The following is a 21,198-nucleotide window of genomic DNA, read 5'->3' as shown; positions in this document are numbered from 1 at the left end:
CATGGAGTGAAACAATTATCACTCTGATACCCAAAGAAGACTCAGATCTCACCCAAACCAAAAACTACAGACCTATATCACTTCTAAACGTAGACTATAAATTATTTACATCAATTATGGCCCAGAGAATGAAGAAAATTATCGTGAATTACATCCATCCTGATCAAAATGGATTCATTCCAAACAGGCAAATTAACAAGAACACAAGAACAATAATTAATATACTGGAATATTATGAACAAAAATCGAATGAAAAGATGGCCCTACTGCAATTAGAAAGAATGGGAACCGGCGACAAATTTTTAAATATGATCAAAACAATATACTCAGACCAAACTGCAAAAATATGGATAAACGGAGAGACAACAGACCAATTTAAAATATCTAAGGGAGTGAGACAAGGATGTCCCCTCTCTCCTATATTATATATACTAGCATTGGAACCACTGTTGAATGAAATTAGGAACGACAATGAAATAAAAGGATTAAGAACAAAAAACCAGGAGTATAAATTACAAGCATTCGCAGACGATGTAGTATTCATTTTAGAACGACCAAAACAATCAGGACTGAATTTACTAAGGAAGATAGATCAATATGGCGAAGTGGCAGGATTGAGAATTAACAGGCAAAAAACAAAACTACTAACCAAAAATTTGACAAAAACCCAGGAGAAAGAATTGGAAGAGACATTAGGAATACAAACAACAACAAAAATAAAATATCTAGGAATCTGGCTCACCAATAAGATATCATCCCTCAAAGAAGACAATTACATCAAATTGGCCAAACAAATCCAGAAGGACTTAGAGGTATGGAGTAAATTGAAATTATCACTACTAGGCAAAATCGCTTCAATTAAAATGACAATTCTACCAAAAATACTATATCTATTTAGAACAATACCGATAAACCCAGGAAAATCATACTTCAAAGACCTTGACAAAATGATATTAAAGTATTTATGGCAAGGAAAAAGAGCCAGGATTAAATTGAAACACCTGCAGGACACTAAAGAAAGGGGTGGCCTGGGACTACCAGATTGGCAAACCTATTATACTGCAACAGCTTTAACTTGGATTAAGGATTGGATGACACTCAAAGATAAAAGAACACTAGCACTAGAAGGATTTGACTTGTCAAAAGGCTGGCACGCATTTCTATGGGAGGAAAAGCCCAGACAACATGAACACTTCAGGAGACATTATATCAGAGGAGCACTGGCAAAAATTTGGACTGAAATAAGGAGAAAACACTACGACAAAATCCCAAGATGGCTATCAACCATGGAGGCCCAAATCTACCCGAACACAATGGACACAGACAGGATGAAAACCTATGACGAATTGTTGAACACAGAGGGAGATATGAAAACAAGAGAGGAACTGAGACAACAGGGCACGGATATTGACTGGTGGCCGTATTTACAGATAAAATCAAGATATAAAAGTGATATGGAAAAATTTGGAATCCAAAAAGAAAGAAATGAATTAGATAAAATTATAATGCAATCAGATGACAAATTAATAACTAAAATATATAATTATCTATTAAAATACAAATTGGAAGAAGAAGTGGTGAAGGAAAATATGATTATTTGGGCCAAAAATTTTGGATATAATATTAACCTAGAGAATTGGGAAAAAATATGGAAAGTAAATACTAAGCTGACAATGTCCGTGCCCTACAAAGAAAATACGTACAAGATGTTTTATAGGTGGCATCTCCCCCCTGCACGGCTGGCAAGGATGTTTCCCAATACTAATCAGAACTGTTGGAAGTGTAAAATACAGAAGGGGACCTACTACCACATGTGGTGGTCATGCCCCAAAGTCAAAAAATTTTGGAAAACAATTCAAAGTCAGCTGGAAGAAATTACCGCCCAAAAAGTACCCCTCAGACCAGAAACCTATCTATTAGGTATACTGACAAAGGACTATAAAAAAGAGACACAATACTTGATAATACACATCCTAACTGCAGCTAGAATCGTCTTCGCACAAATGTGGAAATTGGAAAACACGCCACCAGAAGAAAAAATAATACAAAAAATTATGGAATGTGCAGAAATGGACAAATTGACCAAAGAAATACAAGGAAAAGAAGATACAGATTTTTACTTAATTTGGCAAGAATGGTACAAATGGTTAGACAAAAAAGACACGAAATAAGAGATTACCACCCAATAATACAAAAATAAGGAAATAAAAGGAAATATCGTTATATAAACATTGATACAAGATGAAAGATAATACATATAGATATATTGATATATAATTACCGAAGTAGCTCTATTTTCAAAATTCAAAATTCAAGTTATGTGACTTGATTTCATTGTATAGTTAGTTTATGTCTAGTTTGTTTTAACGTTTATGTCTATATGTGTATGTTTGTTTACAATAAAAAATTTATAAAAAAAAAAAAAAAGAAGTTTGATATGTAGATAAGCAAATAAATAAATAAATAAAATTTAAAATACTGAAGGATACTTTTGAAAAATTGAATCAAATGTTAATATCCAATATGTTAACAGCAATAATGGCTTCTATGAATAGACTGTGTCCAAAAGATATTGATAAATGATCATTACAAAAATATTAAATGTTGGGATAACTTCATTCCTGTTCCTACAACTTGTCCATTCTAGGTAGCTCAAATATCCTGTCATAATCAATGAGGTATAAAATGGGTGAAATGCTCCTGGTTCGGACCGGATCGCCCAATCCGGTAGCAATGATGGCAGGTGGTTCGGAGAACTGGTAGCAAAAATCCCTGTGCCCCCCCCCATGCCCAGCTGAGCCGCGCGATCATTAGAGGCTGTTTTTTTTACTTTTAAAAGCATTTTTTCTACAACCTCTTTGGCTGAAAAAATGCTTTTAAAAGTTAAAAAAAAGCCTCTGATGATCGTGCGGCTTAGCTGAGATCGTCAGAGGCTTTTAAAAGCATTTTTTACAACCTCTAAAGAACCTTCCTATAGATATTGTAAGATTAGCCTACTATACTGTATCAGAATTCATTGTAAATGGTTAACTGGTCTATCGCAATCTCAATTCCAGGCTTGCATATAGCCTGATAAGAGTTTTCGGACCAGGCTGAGAAAGAAAATTAGATGCTAGATCTCTGTCGCAGAGGAACCTAAAACCATATTATTAAGATATTCTCATTCAAAGTCTGTATTTTTCAGCCCCATGACATAGATCAGGCCAAGGAACAAATTCCATGGAAGTCTGAAACTGTTTTTATTAAGATGACTATTGTAACAGAATCTTACAATTCTTCATATAGAGTAGAGTAGAGTAGAGTAGAGTAGAATAGAATAGAATAGAATAGAATAGAATAGAATAGAATAGAATAGAATAGAATAGAATAGAATAGAATAGAATAGAATTTTTTATTGGCCAAGTGTGATTGGACTCACAAGGAATTTGTCTTGGTGCATATGCTCTCAGTGTACATTAAAAAAAAGAATTTTCCCCCTTTTTTATGGTCACCCAAATCAGGGGGTTGTGTATGAGGGAGATGGGGGTTAAGAAGTTTGATATGTAGATAAGCAAATAAATAAATAAATAAAATTTAAAATACTGAAGGATACTTTTGAAAAATTGAATCAAATGTTAATATCCAATATGTTAACAGCAATAATGGCTTCTATGAATAGACTGTGTCCAAAAGATATTTTGGAAAAGATGGCAGAAAAGTAACAAGTTTTATCTGTTAAGTCAGAGACAGAATTGTTGCAGAAAGTAGATCTAAAAAGGGCTGGCAGCAAGAATAACATGGGAAAAAAATGTTTCATTGGACATACAAAAGAAACCAGTTGATGCTTTAAAAATTGAAAGGTAATTACAAATAATACACAAGAGAGTGACCTAGATAATTCTTTTATACTGAACGTACAAAAAGAGTTTGCTAAAGTTTGGATAAATTTTGTGAGAAGGGGTGAAAAAGAAATGAAAATAAGTCACTTGAATGGGTGAAAGATTAAGACTAAAAGGAGTATGAAATTTGTTTCTCTGAACAAGGTTAAAATAGGTATTTGTTATTTCTGGCAACTTTAAAGAATTTGCTGACATCAGGACTAAAATGATAATGCTTTGTGGATTTATTTATAGATAAGATATGAGACATGGGATGAAGAGATCTTTAGTTGTAAATTCAGAGGTGAAAAGTTACTAAAACTATTTATACATGTGATGAATGTTAAAAATCACTTCTTTATATATATTTCTTTTTTTCTTTATTGTATTCTCACTTTTCTTTCTTTTTTCTATTCTCAACATTTCTTTCTTCTTTTCACATTCTTTTTTTAGTTTGCATTTGTTTTTACTACTGCAATTATAGTCTTCAATAAAATAATTATATTTTATTATTACATCATGCGAAAATATTTTTAATACTATCAACATCAACATCTGCCTATTCCAGGTCATTGGGAAGGATTAGATGGGTGAATAAAAAATGCCAAATCCAGTCTGAACATCTGGCTGACTGTACAATGAACCATAATAATAAACATGTACAGTTTCTAGCTGAGGTTTCCAACAATTCTAAATAAACCAAAGACTTATGTGAGGCAGATGGAGTGACCACGATAGTGAAGAAAGGTTTTCTAACTAAACTAACTAAATGTAGTGACTGAGAATTATGGATCCGTTGTCTGCTTAGAGCTCATGATCGACCAAGAATACCTAATAGATCCTCCTTTGACTGCAGATCAGCTTCTGGTGACTTTGTGGTCTGATTCTATTTAGGTTTTTGAGTTCAATCAGAAAGATACGGCCCCATATCAGAGGAAGTTAGGAGGCTGACTGGACCAAAGAGCAGAGTAACTCTAAACTTCTGTATGAGGGACACTGTGCCCATTAGTTGCACCAAATGAAGGCTACTGGCCAAAGAGCCTTGCTAGTACAGTGGTCTACGCACCCTGTTATTAACACAGCTGCCTGCAATTTACTGCTGGTTCGAATCTCTCCAAGGCTCAAGGTTGACTCAGCCTTCCATCCTTTCTAAGGTAGGTGAAATGAGGACCCAGATTGTGGGGGCAATAAGCTGACTTTGTATAAATATATAAAAGTATGAAGGCTATTGCTTAACGCATTGTAAGCCGCCCTGAGTCTCCGGAGAAGGGCGGCATATAAATCAAATTTAAAAAAAAAAATTAGCTGAAAGAAATCCCATTTTTAGGCAGGAGTAAGTTTTTCAGAGGCAACCCAGTTTACATTTCCTGTAAACACTTCCTCTAACAACAGACCTTTGCTGGCTCAAGTGAATTTTATGGTGAGGTGTTTTTCCATCATTTTGGGGACTGATCTATGTTAATGCACAAAAGTTACACTAGTTCATTTCTGCCTGCAGGGATACTTGCCTACTTGCTACAGTCTCAGTCCAAGATAGCAAAAAACAAAAGCAGAAACTGAAAGTATACCATGATGTTCAAGTTCTGAGAAAAGCAGTAATGCAACAAATGAGACAAAGGGAAACCTTTTCTTTTCCCTCTCCCACTTCCTGAAAGGCTCTAAGACTGTTTAATATCCCTTGCTTTACTGGAAGTTCTCTCATGTTTTGCTAGTAAAAAATTAATCAAAATTTCAATTCTCAAAATGTGGCAGCTGCACCATCATCTATGAGTTGTCCAAATAGTCTCCCTTTCCTAGTCCTTGCCAAAGGCTGCTGCTCTTGTCAGGGCATCTTATACCTGCCACTCAACTGGCCAAGCCTTTTCTCTGGCTGCCTGGTCTATGTCAATATTAAAGACAGATAGTTTTGGTAGACAGCTTGTACCAGAATCATGCAGATGTAGAAAACGAACAATGTTCTACCAAGATCTTGACTTAACAGAATAACAGAGTTGGAAGGACCTTAGAGGTCTTCTAGTCCAACCTCCTGCTTAGGCAGGAAACCCTACACCCACTTCAGACAAATGGTTATCCAACATCTTCTTAAAAACTTCCAGTGTTGGAGCATTCACAACTTCTGGAGGCAAGTTGTTCCACTGATTAATTGTTTTAACTGTCAGGAAATTTCTCCTTAGTTCTAGGTTGCTTCTTTCCTTGATTAGTTTCCACCCATTGCTTCTTGTCCTACTCTCTGGTGCTTTGGAGAATAGCTTGCCTCCCTCTTCTTTGTGGCAGCCCCTGAGATATTGGAACACTGCTATCATGTCTCCCCTAGTCCTTCTTTTCATTAAACTAGACATACCCAGTTCCTGCAACCGTTCTTCATGTTTTAGCCTCCAGTCCCCTAATCATCTTTGTTGCTCTTCTCTGCACTCTTTCTAGAGTCTCCACATCTTTTTTACATCGTGGCAACCAAAACTGGATGCAGTATTCCAAATATGGCCTTACCAAGGCATTATAAAGTGGTATTAACACTTCATGTGATCTTGATTCTAAACTTTGCCAACTTTTTAAACTTAGATTCAACTTCAGTAATCCCAGTAAGATCTAGCAATAGTAATAATAGAGTAAAAACAAATTTCAATTCCTGCATTGCTCATGCATTGTACATATATTCAGTGTACATGTATTTCAAACATTAGACTAGATGACCTTCAAGTGATTGTATCACTCTATGTTGGTCAGGTCTCTTAGAGGTAAGTTGTGGCAAGGAGAAGACCAGCCTAGCATTATCCATTAACCAGTAGACGAGAAGCCACTCCACATGATTTTCCTCTTCTTCCACTCCAGTTCATTTCTTTATAGTGTCTTTTAGTGCTTGCCTTAGCACTTCTCTTTTCTTACATCTTACAGTTTTAAGTACAGCATTTACATTAGCAAACTGTGACTATTACATGTTGCATCCTCAGTGTCCACTATTCCTGTTATATCCAGTCCTTCTGTTGCAATTGCCTATCTATTGAAAAGTAAGGCCACTTAAATTTACGAAGGCATAGCATTCTTCTCCTGAAAAGAGATTCAAGATCTTTTACATTCAAGAGAGCCCAATACAGGTAGGTAGTCCTTGACTTGCAACCACAACTGAGCCCAAAATGTATGTTGCTAAGTGAGACATTTGTTAATTTTTTCCCCATTTTACGGCTTTTCTTGCCACAGATGTTAAGTGAATCATTGCAGTTGTTAAATTAGTAATTAGTAATGTTGTTAAGTGAATCTGGCTTCCCCATTGACTTTGCTTGCCAGAAGGTCGCAAAAGGGGGATCACACGACCCCGGGACACTGCAAGTGTCATAAATATGAAGCAGTTGCCAAGCATCTGAATTTTGATCACATGACCATGGGGGGTGCTGCAACGGTGGTGAGAAAAATGGTCCTAAGTCAGGGGTGGGCAAATGTGGCCCTTTTACAACCTATTGACTTCAACTCCCAGAATTCCTGAGACAGCCAAGCTGGCTCAGGAATTCTGGGAGTTGAAGTCCACAGGTCATAAAGGGGCCATATTTGCCCACCCGTCCTAAGTCACTCTTTTCAGGGCCGATGTAACTTTGAAGGATCACTAAGTGAACTATTGTAAGTCAAGCACTACCTACATCAGTGACGGCTAACCTTTTTCCCGTCATGTGCCAAAAACGGGAGCATGGGGGGTTTATGCGCATGCGTGCCCACACCCATAATTCAGTGCGCCCCGTCCCCCCCCACATGCACGCATGACACCCCCCCCCGGGCTCCCCCCGCTTTTGGCACGTGATGGCCCAGTGGGCCCGGTAGGACCATTTTTCACCTTCCCCAAGCTCTAGAGCCTTTCTTGGAGCCTGGGGAGGGCAAAAACGGCTTCCCTCGCCCGGAGGCCCTCTGGAGGCTGGAAACAGCCTGTTTCCCGACTTCCGCTAGATCCGGAAGGCCTGTTTTTCACCCTCCCCAGGCTCCAGAGGCTTTCTAGGAGCCTGGGGAGGGCAAAAACTGCCTTCCCTACCCTCCCAGAGGCCAGAAACAGCCCATTTCCCAACTTCCGGTGGGCCCAGAAGGGCCGAAAATCAGGTGGCCTGCACGCACATGCATGCTGGAGCTGAGCTAGGGCAACACTCATGTGCCCACAGATATGGCTCCGCGTGCCACCTGTGGCATGCGTGCCATAGGTTCGCCATCACGGACCTATATGCTAGGAAAAGTGGTAAATAATTCTGGGTTCGATCTCTTATCACTGGGGGAGACAGAAGAGGCAAGGAAATGCCTTGAATGTTTCTCCTTTCTTGCAGATGCCCTAAGCATGACTGAACTGGCCTGATTTGTTTGTGTCTTCAGAAATCCTGGAAGGGTTCCTTGGAGCAGGACGCTATCCTTTTACTCAAAGCTTCCCCACAGGAATCACTGAAGCTATTCAGTAAGCCATTGCCAAGGCAAACCATAAAATGCAGAGCAGATCTTTAGGAAAACCTAGGTTAACCAAGATCATCTACTTATCAAATGTGAAGGTGTTCTTGCAGCTCTTTTGGCAATTACAGTGTTTTGCTTCCCGTCATTGTTATGTTGAGATATAACAATGATAGAAAATGAAACACCAAACTGGCTGTTGTATATAAAGAATAATAGCATAAATCAATTTTATATATACAATTAATGTGTGCTATTCTTATATATACAACAGCCAGTTTGGTGTAACAGTTGAAGATGCTGAATAGAAGCCGCGATACTGTAAGTTCTAGTCCTGCCTTAAACACAAAAGTCCTGGTGAGCTGGGGCCAGCCATTCTCTCTCTAGCTTTAGAAAGAAGGTGCTGGCAAGCCACTTCTTAAAGCAATTCAATGTGGCAAAGGTTTAGGCAAGTTAAGACAGGAAAGGGTCAGAGAAAGGCAATTCAGAAATCAGGGCCAGCATCAGACTGTGATTTACTAACACTTCATCCAGGGGACAATCTAGTTATTGTATAGTTATTAAAGGTCTACAATTCCTGCCAAAATAAAGGTAGTTATACTTATACTCAGGGGTGGGCTTCAAAAATTTTTAACAAGGGGTTCTCTGCCTGATTGTGGGTGGGCGTGGCCTTGGTGGGTGTGGCCTAGTCAGCCTCCTGCACCATGGGGGAGAAGGGCATTTTTGCCCTCCCTGGGCTCCAGAGGCTTTCCTCGAGCCTCCGGGAGGGTGAAAACAGCCTCCCCAGGCTCTGGAGGCCCTCTGGAGCCTCCAGAGGCCCTTCTCAAACTTTTGGTAGGTCCATTTTATGCCCTCCCAGAGCCTCCATGCACGCCCTGCACTTACCTGCATCCAAAACAGGCTACACGGGGAGTCCTGGGAGGGGCGGGGTGGGGCGGGGCCAGGCAGGAGTGGGATTTGGGGGTTCTCCAAACAGCATAAAATCTTAGCTAGAGGTTCTCCCTAACCCCTGTGAACCCCAGCAGCCCACCCCCCGGTTATACTGTATGTGCCCATGAAATCAGTGTACACAAAATTACAATTATAATCATGGACAATCAATGAAACATATTCTGGCTCTCTGAATTCTTGGGTTTCCCCCCAGGTGTGCTTTCCAAGCATTTCTTCTTCAGATGTTCCAAGATCAGAATAACATCATAGCAAAAGCTCTGCTTTTTAAAATCCAGAATGAATTTCTTCTATTTATGGTACCCAGAGTAGGTCTCCTCTGAAGATTTTCCTGAACAAATAGAATGATGTGTTTGCAGGGTTTGCAGTGTTTCCTGAACAAATAGAATGATGTGTTTTTGATAGTTGGACCCCCAAGCCTACTTCTTTGACAAAGTTTTATCTTTCTCTAAATGCTTAGCAGCTTGAGGCACATGTTGCTGGTCATGTTATTTTGGCACCTGACATGGAAAATCACAAAGGTATCCCTTTAAATGCCAGAGACAAAAACTGTCCATAAAATAAAACAAAACAAGATAGATTGCAATTTGGTTATGATGCTCAAGTTGTTCTGCTGAGGCATGCTTCTCAATGCCAAGCACTGTGTGTAAGAGAAAAATCACACTATTGCTTTCTTTTTGCACATACTTCTCCTTTTACGTTATTGTGAAATACAGGAGTAACCAAAATGAGTTCACTATTAAGTTCCTTCCTCTCCCCCGTTTTTCTCTCTTACTGAATTTTAGGGCATGTGATGACTTCTCTTCAGCTTTTAACATTTGTGAAGATCTTGCACTGCTTCTGATCTGAAGATAACTTTTGACAGAACAAACGTTTAAATGGGATCACAAGATGCAGGTAGATTTCACCAAATCATATTCATTTTTTTCAGTGATAAAAATTACATCTTCTGTTCCTCTTGTACTTTTTTTTTTTAATGGATATTCATTTCTTCCATAGACATGTATTTGATTTGTTTACTTATTCAGAAGAAGGAAAATATAAACCGGTGCAGCATTAGAATGATTTCTAGAAAACAGTTTACATTTTCAATGCTTCATCTACTGTACTTTTCTGTTCTTTCGATTGATTTATACCAAGTAACTTTACAGGTTATAATCTTTATACAGTTGCTGTGAATAAGCCTTATTTAATTCAATAGAACTTAATTCTGGGATGTAGGATTTATTTTATTGGGATCACTCAGCTCTGCAAAACCCATTTTTTAATGTAATTCTGTAGCTTTTAACTGTCTGCCTATTACCCAGCTGTTAAAATCACCAAAGCATGCTAAGAAAATGAACAAACAAGAAATGTAACAATAAGACTGTGAGAGAATTTCTGCCTAACATATAATACAGAATACAATACAATATAATACATATAATACAGAAAGGTCCCATAACTTTGAACTATGCTATAATTATGCATTTTTCAGTACGGTAGCCACATGAGTTGCAGGAATAAGAATTTATTTATTTATTTATTTATTTATTGGTTTGATTCATATGCCGCCCTTCTCTGGAGACTCAGGGCGGCTTACAATGCGTTAAGCAATAGCCTTCATACTTTTGTATATACCTGCTTAGTAGGGCTTTCAGCCCCCCCCCCCAAGCGGTGTTCTTTTTTTATACAAAGTCAGCTTATTGCCCCCACAATCCGGGTCCTCATTTTATCTACCTCGAAAGGATGGAAAGCTGAGTCAACCTTGAGCCTGGTCAGATTTGAACTTGCAGTAATTGCAGGCAGCTGGTGTTACTTAACAGCACTTTAGTCTGCTGCGCCACCAAGGCTCTTCAATTTAAGTTCTTTGGAGGTGATTAAATTCTGAAATCTGAAATCTTGAAGACATTCTATGTTTTTAATCAGCAGCCATAATTGTGTGCTGATTAATACAGCTTGTTTTAGATAGTACCAATGTTGATTTTTAAATGATACTTACAGAAGAGAAGAGGCAATCTGAGGATGTCTGAAAGCTGATTATTTCTGCCCTTTTCTTGGATTCCATTCCAGTGTGTTTCCTTTGTTTCCTAACAGAAGAAAAAAGGACCACACACACCAGTGGTGAAATCCAATTTTTTTACTACTGGTTCTGTGGGCGTGGCTTGGTGGGCACGGCAGGGGAAGGATACTGCAAAATCTCCATTCCCAACCCACTCTAGGGGAAGGATATTGCAAAATCTCCATTCCCATCCCACTCTTGGGCCAGCCAGAGATGGTATTTGCTGGTTTGCCGAACTACACAAAATTTCTGCTACCGGTTCTTCAGAACCTGTCAGAACCTGCTGGATTTCACCCCTGCCACACACTCAAAACTTCCTTTGCTGAATTACAGGCTGGAGGACATAAAGTGTCCCCTTTTCCTTCTGTCAAAACACCATGCCTTTCATACAAGTCCAATGCTTCACCCTAGAGAGATGGGAAGTAGCACCACTTGAACTGTTGTTTTAAGAGTTACAGTTCAGTTAAACCAAGACAGCATCTCCAAATGTAGTGGCGCAGTGACTAAGTTTACCCATCTTCTTAAGTCATACTTGGTTAACACAATAGATTATCATGATGTGTTTTCATGCTCAAACCAGCAGATGGCAGTAGAAGGACTTCTCTTTTTAATCTCTGAAGTTCCAAACCAAGGAAGCAAATTGAAACCATTATGTGTTGCTCAGAACTTCTCACCCGAACAGTGATTTCAAAATCCAAAAAAATTATATCCAACAATTTCCACTGAAAAACGTAGCAGTGAGCTCAGATAAGTATGAAGTATGATGATAAGTCCATGCTCATAGATCTAACAGCCACAACATTGAGTTGCAGTCACGTAGCTCTCTCATCATTCCCTGAAAGAGGACCAAAGGCTCTGGTTCTAATTCATCAAAGGGAGAGAGGAGTCTTTCCTCACTTAGCAGATCTGAATGGACTCCAAGTCTTGTCAGAACAATATTAAGACTATATTCAGTAACAGTGACAGAGTTGGAAGGGATCTTGGAGGTCATCTAGTCCATCTCCCTGCTCACGCAGGAGAGCTGTATTAGGGATTCGAACCGCCGAACTGCCAACCTTAGCCACTGAGCCACCTAGTCAGGGTAGTCAGGATTCCTTTTGGCAAATAAAGCCTTTAAAACCAAAGCTTTTATTAATCAATACTTTTGCGATTTTACATTGATAAGATCTCTTTCAAGATATATAGCCTTTCCTTATCCATTCAATACTCTCTCTGGTGCTTAATCTACATAGATAACAATTTGTATGCATATTTTTCTTTTTCTCATGTTGAATGTGAATGAATAAACTAATCGTGGCATTGGACTAATCTATAATTTCACTCTTCAAAATTTATCTTGTTTTTTTCTAAGAATTTTATTATCTTCTCTTCAGATATCTTCTCTTGATGATAAAGTTTTTCATAATAACTTTTGAATTATTCTCTTCTTTTCTTCACTTCTGTAATGTATTTTCCCCTTTTCGTCTTGTAAATATTTTATTGCTTTCTTCTCTTTTTCTTTTTTTATTTTATATGCTAACCTTCTTCCCGGTTTATTCGCATTTTCAAAAAAAAATCTATAATTTCCCTCTTCAAAACTTAACATGTTATAGATGATGACAAACCTGATCATTTCATTACAGACTTTTGACTAATATGGTGTAACACTGCCTTGCTCTAATTTTCTCTGGTCTTCTCTGGTTTGTTTTATGGGAGAGAAAGAAGTGATGCTGCAAACTGTAGACTGAAGTCAAGATCAAGGCCATTGACAAGGACTAGAGGATAATACTTGTGTTACCAAGCCATTTTTGGTATGCTGTAGACAAGGCTATCAAGATTGCAGCATCACTCTGTCACTGATTAGCATTCTTGTCTATTATGCCAAGAAAACAAGCACAAATATGTAAATACAACTCTCTAGAGCAGGGGTGTCAAACTTGATTTCACTGAGGGCTGCATCAGGGTTGTATTTGACCTTGGGGGAGGGGGGCAGGGGGGCATGGCAGGGGGCATGGCCAGGGTGGCCGTGGCCAGCTCGACATCACTCCTTAAGGCTCCATTTTTGGCTGCGATGGCCTCCTGCAGCCCTCTGCCAGCGAAAACGGAACTTGGGGACGCCACCCGTGGGCCTGCCCAGGCTCTGTTTTCACTGGCAGAGGGCTGCAGGAGGCTGTCGCAGCCAAAAACGGAGCCTGGGTGGCTGCACGTGGCCCTCCCAAGCTCCGTTTTTGCTTGCAGAGGCACCGCGGGCCAGTCCTTCACTGTTTCCAGGGTGGGCCTGCAGGCCAGATCTAAGCACCCCGCAGGCCGGATCCAGCTCCCGGGCCCTGAGTTTAATACAGGGGTGAAATGCTACCGGTTTGGGGAGGTTCACACGAACTGGTAGTGAAAATGTTACTGGTTCGTCCGAACCGGTAGTTAAAAAATGCTGTAAAAAATTCCGAGATCTTGTGGCACAGCTTATCCTCAGAACTTTTTTTCCCCTTTTTTAAAGCATTTTTTTACTACCGGTTCAGGCAATAGGTAGTAAAAAAATGCTTTAAAAAAGTTTAAAAAAGGTTCTGACAATCAGCTGTGACAATCAGCTGTGCAGCGGGATCTTCGGAACTTCTTTTTTACTTTTTAAAGCATTTTTTTACTACCTATTGCCCGAACCGGTATTTTTGGGTAAAGTGTGATAGTTTGTTTTTGAGCTATGACTCTGTGATGTTCCTGCTTGTTGCAGGGACCATTTTGTGTGAAGTCCAACTGCTTTTGCATTGTGTGTGAGTCAGTTGTGTAGCTTTTGTGTTATTTTTGTGTAAAGTGTGATAGTTTATTTTTGAGCTTTCTGTGACTCTGTGAGGTTCCTGCTTGTTGCAGGGGCCATTTTGTGTGGAGTCCAGCAGCTTTTGCATTGTGTGTGAGTCAGTTGTGTAGCTTTTGTGTCATTTTTGTGTAAAATGTTATAGTTGGTTTTCCCAGTCACATGACCACCAAGCCACACCCACCCAGTCACATGTCCACCAAGCCACATCCACCCAGTCACATGACCACCAAGCCACACCCACCAAGCCATGCCCACAGAACTGGTAGAGAAAATTTTTGAATTTTAGCACTGGTTTAATATCCCTGCTCTAAAGCATGGTTGTCCAACCTGGGCCACACGGAGTAAATAGGAATTGTCTTGGACAATTCCTATATACAAAATATATAGTATAGTTAATGAATATAAAATCACAAAATAATGTTAAAAGTTTATGATCTTGTGGGCTGCATTTCTAGTTGTCCAGAGCCTCATGTAGCTCATGGTCCATGGATTGAACACACCTGCTCTAGACCAATCTGAATGTAACTTGATTTTTATTTCCCATCAAGCAAATCTGCCTTCCTTCTCCCAGAATCAAGCCTGTTTAGAATAGTCCACTCCAGCATCCAGAGGTATAATTCTACCTGCTGATATGACGCAGCCCAAGCATTCATATTATTTTTTCTAGATTGATATTCTGCCTTTCCTCGGGGTCTTGAGGACATATATATTACATTCATTCCATCAATTTTCACCATAGCAGCCTTGAGAGGAAAGTTGGGTTGACCAGGAAAAAATGACTCAGGGTTTCTGCAGCTGAAATTGGACTTGAACTCTGTCCTAGACCAGTAACTTAACCACTGCCTCACAATGCCTCTGTACCGTCTTCCAACAATTACAGATATTGAAGCCTCACCAAATGTGAAACACAATAGATGGGCTTTTTTTTTTTAAATAAGGTAGCCACTAGGGAAGTAGACTACTTGTATTCTGTAAGATGCTGAATCTCACCAAAATTGAAACCTTTCCAGCATAGATTTTAAGTGTAGCGTGACAGTTTGTTTTGGATGCAAAGAATACCAGCCAATCAATGCTCTTTCTTTCTGCTCCAAACCAATTAATCATTCAAGGTACTATGCACACAACTTCCAAACTTTGTGAATTAACCATCTCCTTCCCAAGAGAAAAGCAATTAAGTCTTAATTGTTCCTATCCATCCACCTTTGTGCGGGTTGGCAGCCAGTTTATGAAATATTCCTCCCGTTCATCCTGGATGTGTGGGTGTGCATCAGAGGTGGTATTCAGCAGGTTCTGACCAGTTCTGGAGAACCAGTAGCGGAAATTTTGAGTAGTTTGGAGAACCGGTAAATACCACCTCTGACTGGCCCCGCCCCATCTATTCTCTGCCTCCCGAGTCCCAGCTGATTGGGAGGAAATGGGGATTTTGCAGTAACCTTCCCCTGGATTGGGGAGGGAATGGAGATTTTACAGTATCCTTCTCCTGGAGTGGGGTGGGAATGGAGATTTTACAGTATCCTTCCCCTGCCATGCTCACGAAGCCATGCCACACCCACCAAGCCACACCCACAGAACCAGTAGTAAAAAACTTTGAACCCCACCACTGTTGTGTGTATGCATGCATTTGCACGCAGACAGAAAGAAAGCTTGGTTCTTAAAAACCACTAGTCTTTGAAGGGAGAAGCCTGGAAAATTATTGCCAGTGTACCAGATTAGTATAGCAAATATAAAACAGCAAATACCAGGAAGAACTTTATGTAGAGAGAGCATAAGGTGATATACTTGGTCATGCTACAACATGTAGGTGGGAGGTGGACAAAAATAATTGTCCTCATTTTGAAATTGTTTTATCTGCTATATTGCACTTATCTTGGTTTAATTATTCATTATGTTGCTTAACAGTTCATGGGTAACAGTCTCATTTTTAATTGAGTTCACCTTGAGCTTTGTGCTAAGGTGTGCTGTAAAACCTGATTAATATAATGGTTCCCTTAAAAGAAGTCTGGCACAAAGAATATGCATGCATCAGAGGTGGGTTTCAGCAGGTTCTGACCAGTTCTGGAGAACCGGTAGCGGAAATTTTGAGTAGTTCGGAGAACCAGTAGTAAGAATTCTGACTGGCCCCGCCCCCATCTATTCTCTGCCTCCCAAGTCCCAGCTGATCGGGAGGAAATGGGGATTTTGCAGTAACCTTCCCCTGGGGTGGGGTGGGAATGGAGATTTTACTGTATCCTTCCCCTGCCATGCCCACCAAGCCACGCCCACCAACTCATACCACGCCCACCACGCCACACCCACAGAATTGGTAGTAAAAAATTTTGAAACCCACCACTGGCATGCATGTATGTCTTGGTCATACTTCCTAGGATTATTTTTATTTGGTAGACTATACTAACACAGAGCTATACTAAACTAAGAATTCACACCTTGCGCTTCATAAATCGAATACATAAGAGCCCATTGCTATTTATTTTTTGGCATCAGATGGTTTTCTTTAGGTAAGTGAAAATATAAGTGTTTTTAATCTCCAAAGTATCCATGTTTTTAATCTCCAAAAGTTATTTAACAAAAGAAGTATCTTTAAATATAAGGAAAAGTACAATGAAGAGATAGAATGCTGGAAAATAGGTTCTGTAATTTTTGGAAGTAGAAAAAATTATGTGCCCAAGTTTCCTTAAGAATAATTTGCTTGTATCTGCAAATAAATAAATAACATTTCTTTATCTGACTCATTTACCAATACATTATTACATCCTTTGAAACACAGAAGATCCCACATAGTTATTTTAAATATGTCTCTTGATGGCTGGCTCAGAACATCTGTAAGCAATGGAACAAACTTTATGCAGATATCCAGCATACGAGTTTCACATCATCCCCTTTGTGGTCAGAATATTTTCAGATCTTGCAATGAACTGCTGGTGTCTATCCCAAGCTGAATATGCAAACAAGATTTCACTGGTTAGGCGGAATCAGCATGGACTTACCAAGCGGGTTTTTCCAGACTATGAGACTCATCAAAAAGACATTTTGCTTATAAATCAGATGGTTGTTAAAGTTACTTGGACTGTGGACGAACTAAGTGCGAAGAGATATGCAGGAACAGGGTAAGGGATGGATATTCTTTCTTTAATAAGCTCAGAACTGATGTAAAGATGCATTTACATTTGTTGAACATATTTCATCTTTTTTCTCAAGATGAAGTATGCGTTGACAAAATATTTCACATTTTCCTGGAAGCCATTCTAAAGCTGCCTAGAGGCATACCTTTTACTACGCAGTTAGTTCTGTTTTTCAAGTTCTGCTGAGTTTAGGAAAAGAGGTTGGTGTACTTTTGTTTTGATCCAGAGGGTGTTTGTTTAACAACATGTGAATTTCCCCATTCCTTCCATTACTAGCTACTGCTGCTGTCGAGATTTTAAATAGTTGCAAGGTATTGATGTTGCATCTTGTATCAAAAGTGTTCCCATAGAAGAGCTCAAAACTGGGGACGGAAGGAATGTTCGTACTACAAGAAAACGCTAGGCACTGTGATTGTAGCAGAAATCATAATGATATTGCTTCAGTCATTATTCCAAACAACAGTCAGAATTGAAGAAGCGTCTTGGATGAGAAGCGAAACATCTTCAAGGAAAAACCAAGTCCAGTTGCTTTTTTGGAAAAAAGCAACTTTGGGACAACCGTGACCTAGATGTCTGAGAATCTCCATAGGCTTCAATCGTTACAGTACATAATATTTTTTAGGATTCCATTCATTTGTGCTTCTTTCTATTGATCTCTCTTTGCTTTTGAACTTTCCTAGGGAACAAAATTAGAAGGAAAACTCAGTATGGTGCTACCGAGTCACCAAAGCCACAGGATCACCAGGAGGGCCAGGATCAAACCTACTTGGATGAGAGGATCGCTATTCCAGATGTTGGTGGGGTAAGCCTTTGGCTACGAGTTTCCACGTTGATTGTTGTCCTGGGGGTTTTACTCTTGATTGAAAAGCCCTTTTGGAATGATCAGCTCCACCACAGCATAACTGGGCTCACACCGTATGTTAATGAACTACATGACTGTGGGGATGCTTCAACAGTTATAAGTGCGAGGACCGGGTCCTAAGTCACTTTTTCAGTGATGTTGTAATTTCAAATGATTGTTAAATGAAGGACTGCATGTTTTAAGCAATGGAACAACTTGCTTCCCAGAGTTTTGGATGCCCTATTGCTTGGGGCTTTCAAGAGAAGGTTGGACAACCATTTGTCTGACATGGTACTCCTGCCTTTGGCAGGAGGTTGGAATAGAAGATCTGTGAGGTTACTTCCAATCCTATGATTCTATGAAAAGCCATGGCAAATTCCTTCCATACTATTGTTAAGGAAATCCCATGGATATGTGCACATTCCGCAGGAATGGAGTTGAACTGCAACTGAATTTTTTTACATAGAATTAACATAATATCTGGCTTGTGAGGAACCAGGAAAAGATAGGCTTTGTTTGAAACACGGGGAAATAGAGAGCTTATTGGAAATCATAGGAGATGTAAACAGATCATGGCATAAAGGGCCAAAGCGATTTTCATTTGCAAGGGTTGAACTTGAACCAATCCAAGATCAAGGCTGTGTCCCTGAGTTGTTGGTCTTTTCAGGTGGAGCCAATCAATTTTTGGCTCGGATGCTGCTTCAGGAAAAAAAAAATGCTGTAAAGATAGTTTTGCAGGGCAGGCAGCTGCTCCCTGGAGGGAATAGATCCCTGCCTTACCCCTTCTGCCAATTTCTCAGTCCCCCCACTCCCCTCCCTTGCTTCTGATGTCACTATGGAAGCATCTGGTTGGCAGGAGCCTTGCAATTTCCTTTCCCGCCAGCCTGTTGATTATGCTGGCCAGTATGAGATGTTGACTCTTCATGGGCCATGCTGTTGTGGCCAAGACCATGTACAGCTTCCAAATCACAGCTGCCCACCCTTGGCCCCCCCAAAAATCTAAGAGCAATTTAGAAGCAGGATACATGCATACAGATAGACAGATGGATATATATGCCCTCAGGCACACACACACACACACACACACACACACACACATAAATAGCATTGATCTGCATGAGAAGAGGAGCAAATTCTTTAATTGGGATCATCAAAGTGGTATGTCTTATGTCAGGTTTTTCTAAGGATACTCTAGTTGGTTGACAAGAAGAGTGGTCTTGTAGGCCTGATCCAGCAGAATAAGCTATCCAAGTATGATAACGTTACTATGACTTTTCTTCTCTAGCTCTTCAGTTAAATTTTCCATATCTTTGTTCTCCAGTACGGTTTCAGTTTCAGAAAGCTTTGGGCTTTCACCGGGCCAGGATTCCTCATGAGTATTGCCTACCTGGATCCAGGAAATATTGAGTCAGACTTACAATGTGGTGCTGTCGCTGGCTTCCAAGTGAGTATGTGAGGAAATGGAGGAGACGCCAACCAAACAAATAGCCTGCAGTGACTTACTTTGAAATTAATTCAAATACACATTCTTATTCAACTTTCCCAATTATTAAAGACCATCCCAAGGCTTGAAACAGAAGAATTCCTGCATACTTCCATACTTCTCAGCCTCTAGATTCACAGGGACTTTACAAAGATGTCCCCATTCATTCTACTCTCCATCCTGTTTTTATTTATTTGTTTATCATACTTGTACAGCTGCCCATCTCATCAAAAGTTGCTCTGGGTGGACTCAGTATGGACATGTGTTTCTGAGATTCTCTCCCAATATCCTAAAGCTATGTGGGTCTCAGTCCTGTTTAGTCATTATTGTATTGATACAGAATCTGCTATGTGCTCGGTTATCATGTGCCTTTGCTCCCTACACAGCTGCTCTGGGTCCTGCTTTGGAGTACAATTTTGGGCCTGCTCTGCCAAAGGCTGGCTATCCGGCTTGGGGTAGTTACAGGGAAGGACTTAGGAGAGATATGTTATCACTACTATCCCAAGGTGAGTATGAATATATAGCAGTCAATAAGGCAACATTGGCTCCAAATTTTGGTTTATGCAGTGGCACAGTGGTAATTGCAAATAGAACTAAATTGACCTCCATCTGCCTTTCTTTCTCTGGCTTTGCACTTGATCCACAATTACTTTGATCGTTGTATGAACCAAATAATTGTGGTTTACACAATATACCATGAGTAAAACAAAGCATGATTCGATTTCATGTTTTTGCCAGACTAAACCACGGTTGTTGGTGATCATGGTTTATTGCTTGTTTTATGCAAAATATTAATATATAAATCATGATTTACAAACAACATCATTTTAAAAATTTACTTGATTTATATATTGCCTTTCTGTTTGAAAACATGCTCAGTAAATACATGTTCTAAAGAAGATTCACATTTTAAAAAAAGTAACAAAATCATTCACTGTTAATCTTGTAAAGATGTCGGCCCTTTTCTAAAAAGCAGAGGAAGTGGGATTCAAATGCAGCTTCCAAGGAAATGCAAGTCATAGTTGAGAATGATGGGGGGGAAAAGTTTCTCCCCCATCTGAGAACAGGATCATTTTCAGAAGGGTATTTACTACAGGTTGTATTGAGAGTTGTTTCCTCAGATGATCAGGCCTTAACGGTTTAAGGCTTCAGAATTAACACCCTGCACTTAGAAAATAACTGGTAATTGCTCAGATCTTTGTCCATTGGCATCCTGTAATCTCTGGGCCCTTTTTGTTATTGTTGTTGTTGTGTTATGTTTTGTATCAGCCTATCTGCTTTTTTTTTTTTTTTTGCACTAATTTCCAGCTCCAGACATTTTTACTTTTTTCCAAAGAATACTGTAATTGCTAAGAAGGGAGGTGACTAAGTTCTGGACAACTGTTGCCAGATCTGAGCTGCTCAGGCATGATTACAGATGACAAACTAATTCTATGACTCTTCCTTTATTGCTGCAATAGTGTGGATTCCTCCAGGCTTTGAGTTGGCCAAGAAGGACGCCAACATCATCAGCACTGCTCCCACAACCTAGCTGTTTTATGCTTCATTTAAGAAGGTCAATGAATAGAGCTGTTCTTTTCAGCTTTAACATGGGATAATTTAAGGGCAGCAATTGGTGGATTCCTTTGGCTGCGTTTCCCCCCCCCCCCCAGCAGCATCAGCAGCCAAGAAGAAAAGCAACCACAGTCTCTTTAACCGGCAGTGGGCAGTT

General features: G+C 39.7%; 1 protein-coding gene across 2 annotated transcripts in view; it reads left to right on the top strand.

Moving 5' to 3' along the window:
- Positions 1-21,198, top strand: part of SLC11A1 (solute carrier family 11 member 1) — a 74,185-nt gene that overhangs the window by 19,467 nt on the left and 33,520 nt on the right. Inside the window, exons 3-6 of one of the 2 annotated variants that reach the window (XM_087881665.1) lie at positions 10,001-10,112; positions 17,844-17,965; positions 19,326-19,448; positions 19,874-19,993. In XM_087881665.1, coding sequence (XP_087737791.1) covers positions 10,094-10,112; positions 17,844-17,965; positions 19,326-19,448; positions 19,874-19,993 — 384 coding nt within the window. In that variant the 5' untranslated portion in view covers positions 10,001-10,093. Of the gene's footprint in view, positions 1-10,000; positions 10,113-16,930; positions 17,149-17,843; positions 17,966-19,325; positions 19,449-19,873; positions 19,994-21,198 lie in introns of those variants that run through there. The other variant, XM_087881667.1, reaches the window with a different exon arrangement.

The sequence above is a fragment of the Pantherophis guttatus genome, chromosome 1 (genome assembly GCF_059756535.1).
Source record: "Pantherophis guttatus breed Tessera chromosome 1, ASM5975653v1, whole genome shotgun sequence".
Classification (NCBI taxonomy): domain Eukaryota; kingdom Metazoa; phylum Chordata; class Lepidosauria; order Squamata; family Colubridae; genus Pantherophis; species Pantherophis guttatus.
This window is presented reverse-complemented; position numbering and strand designations above follow the sequence as displayed.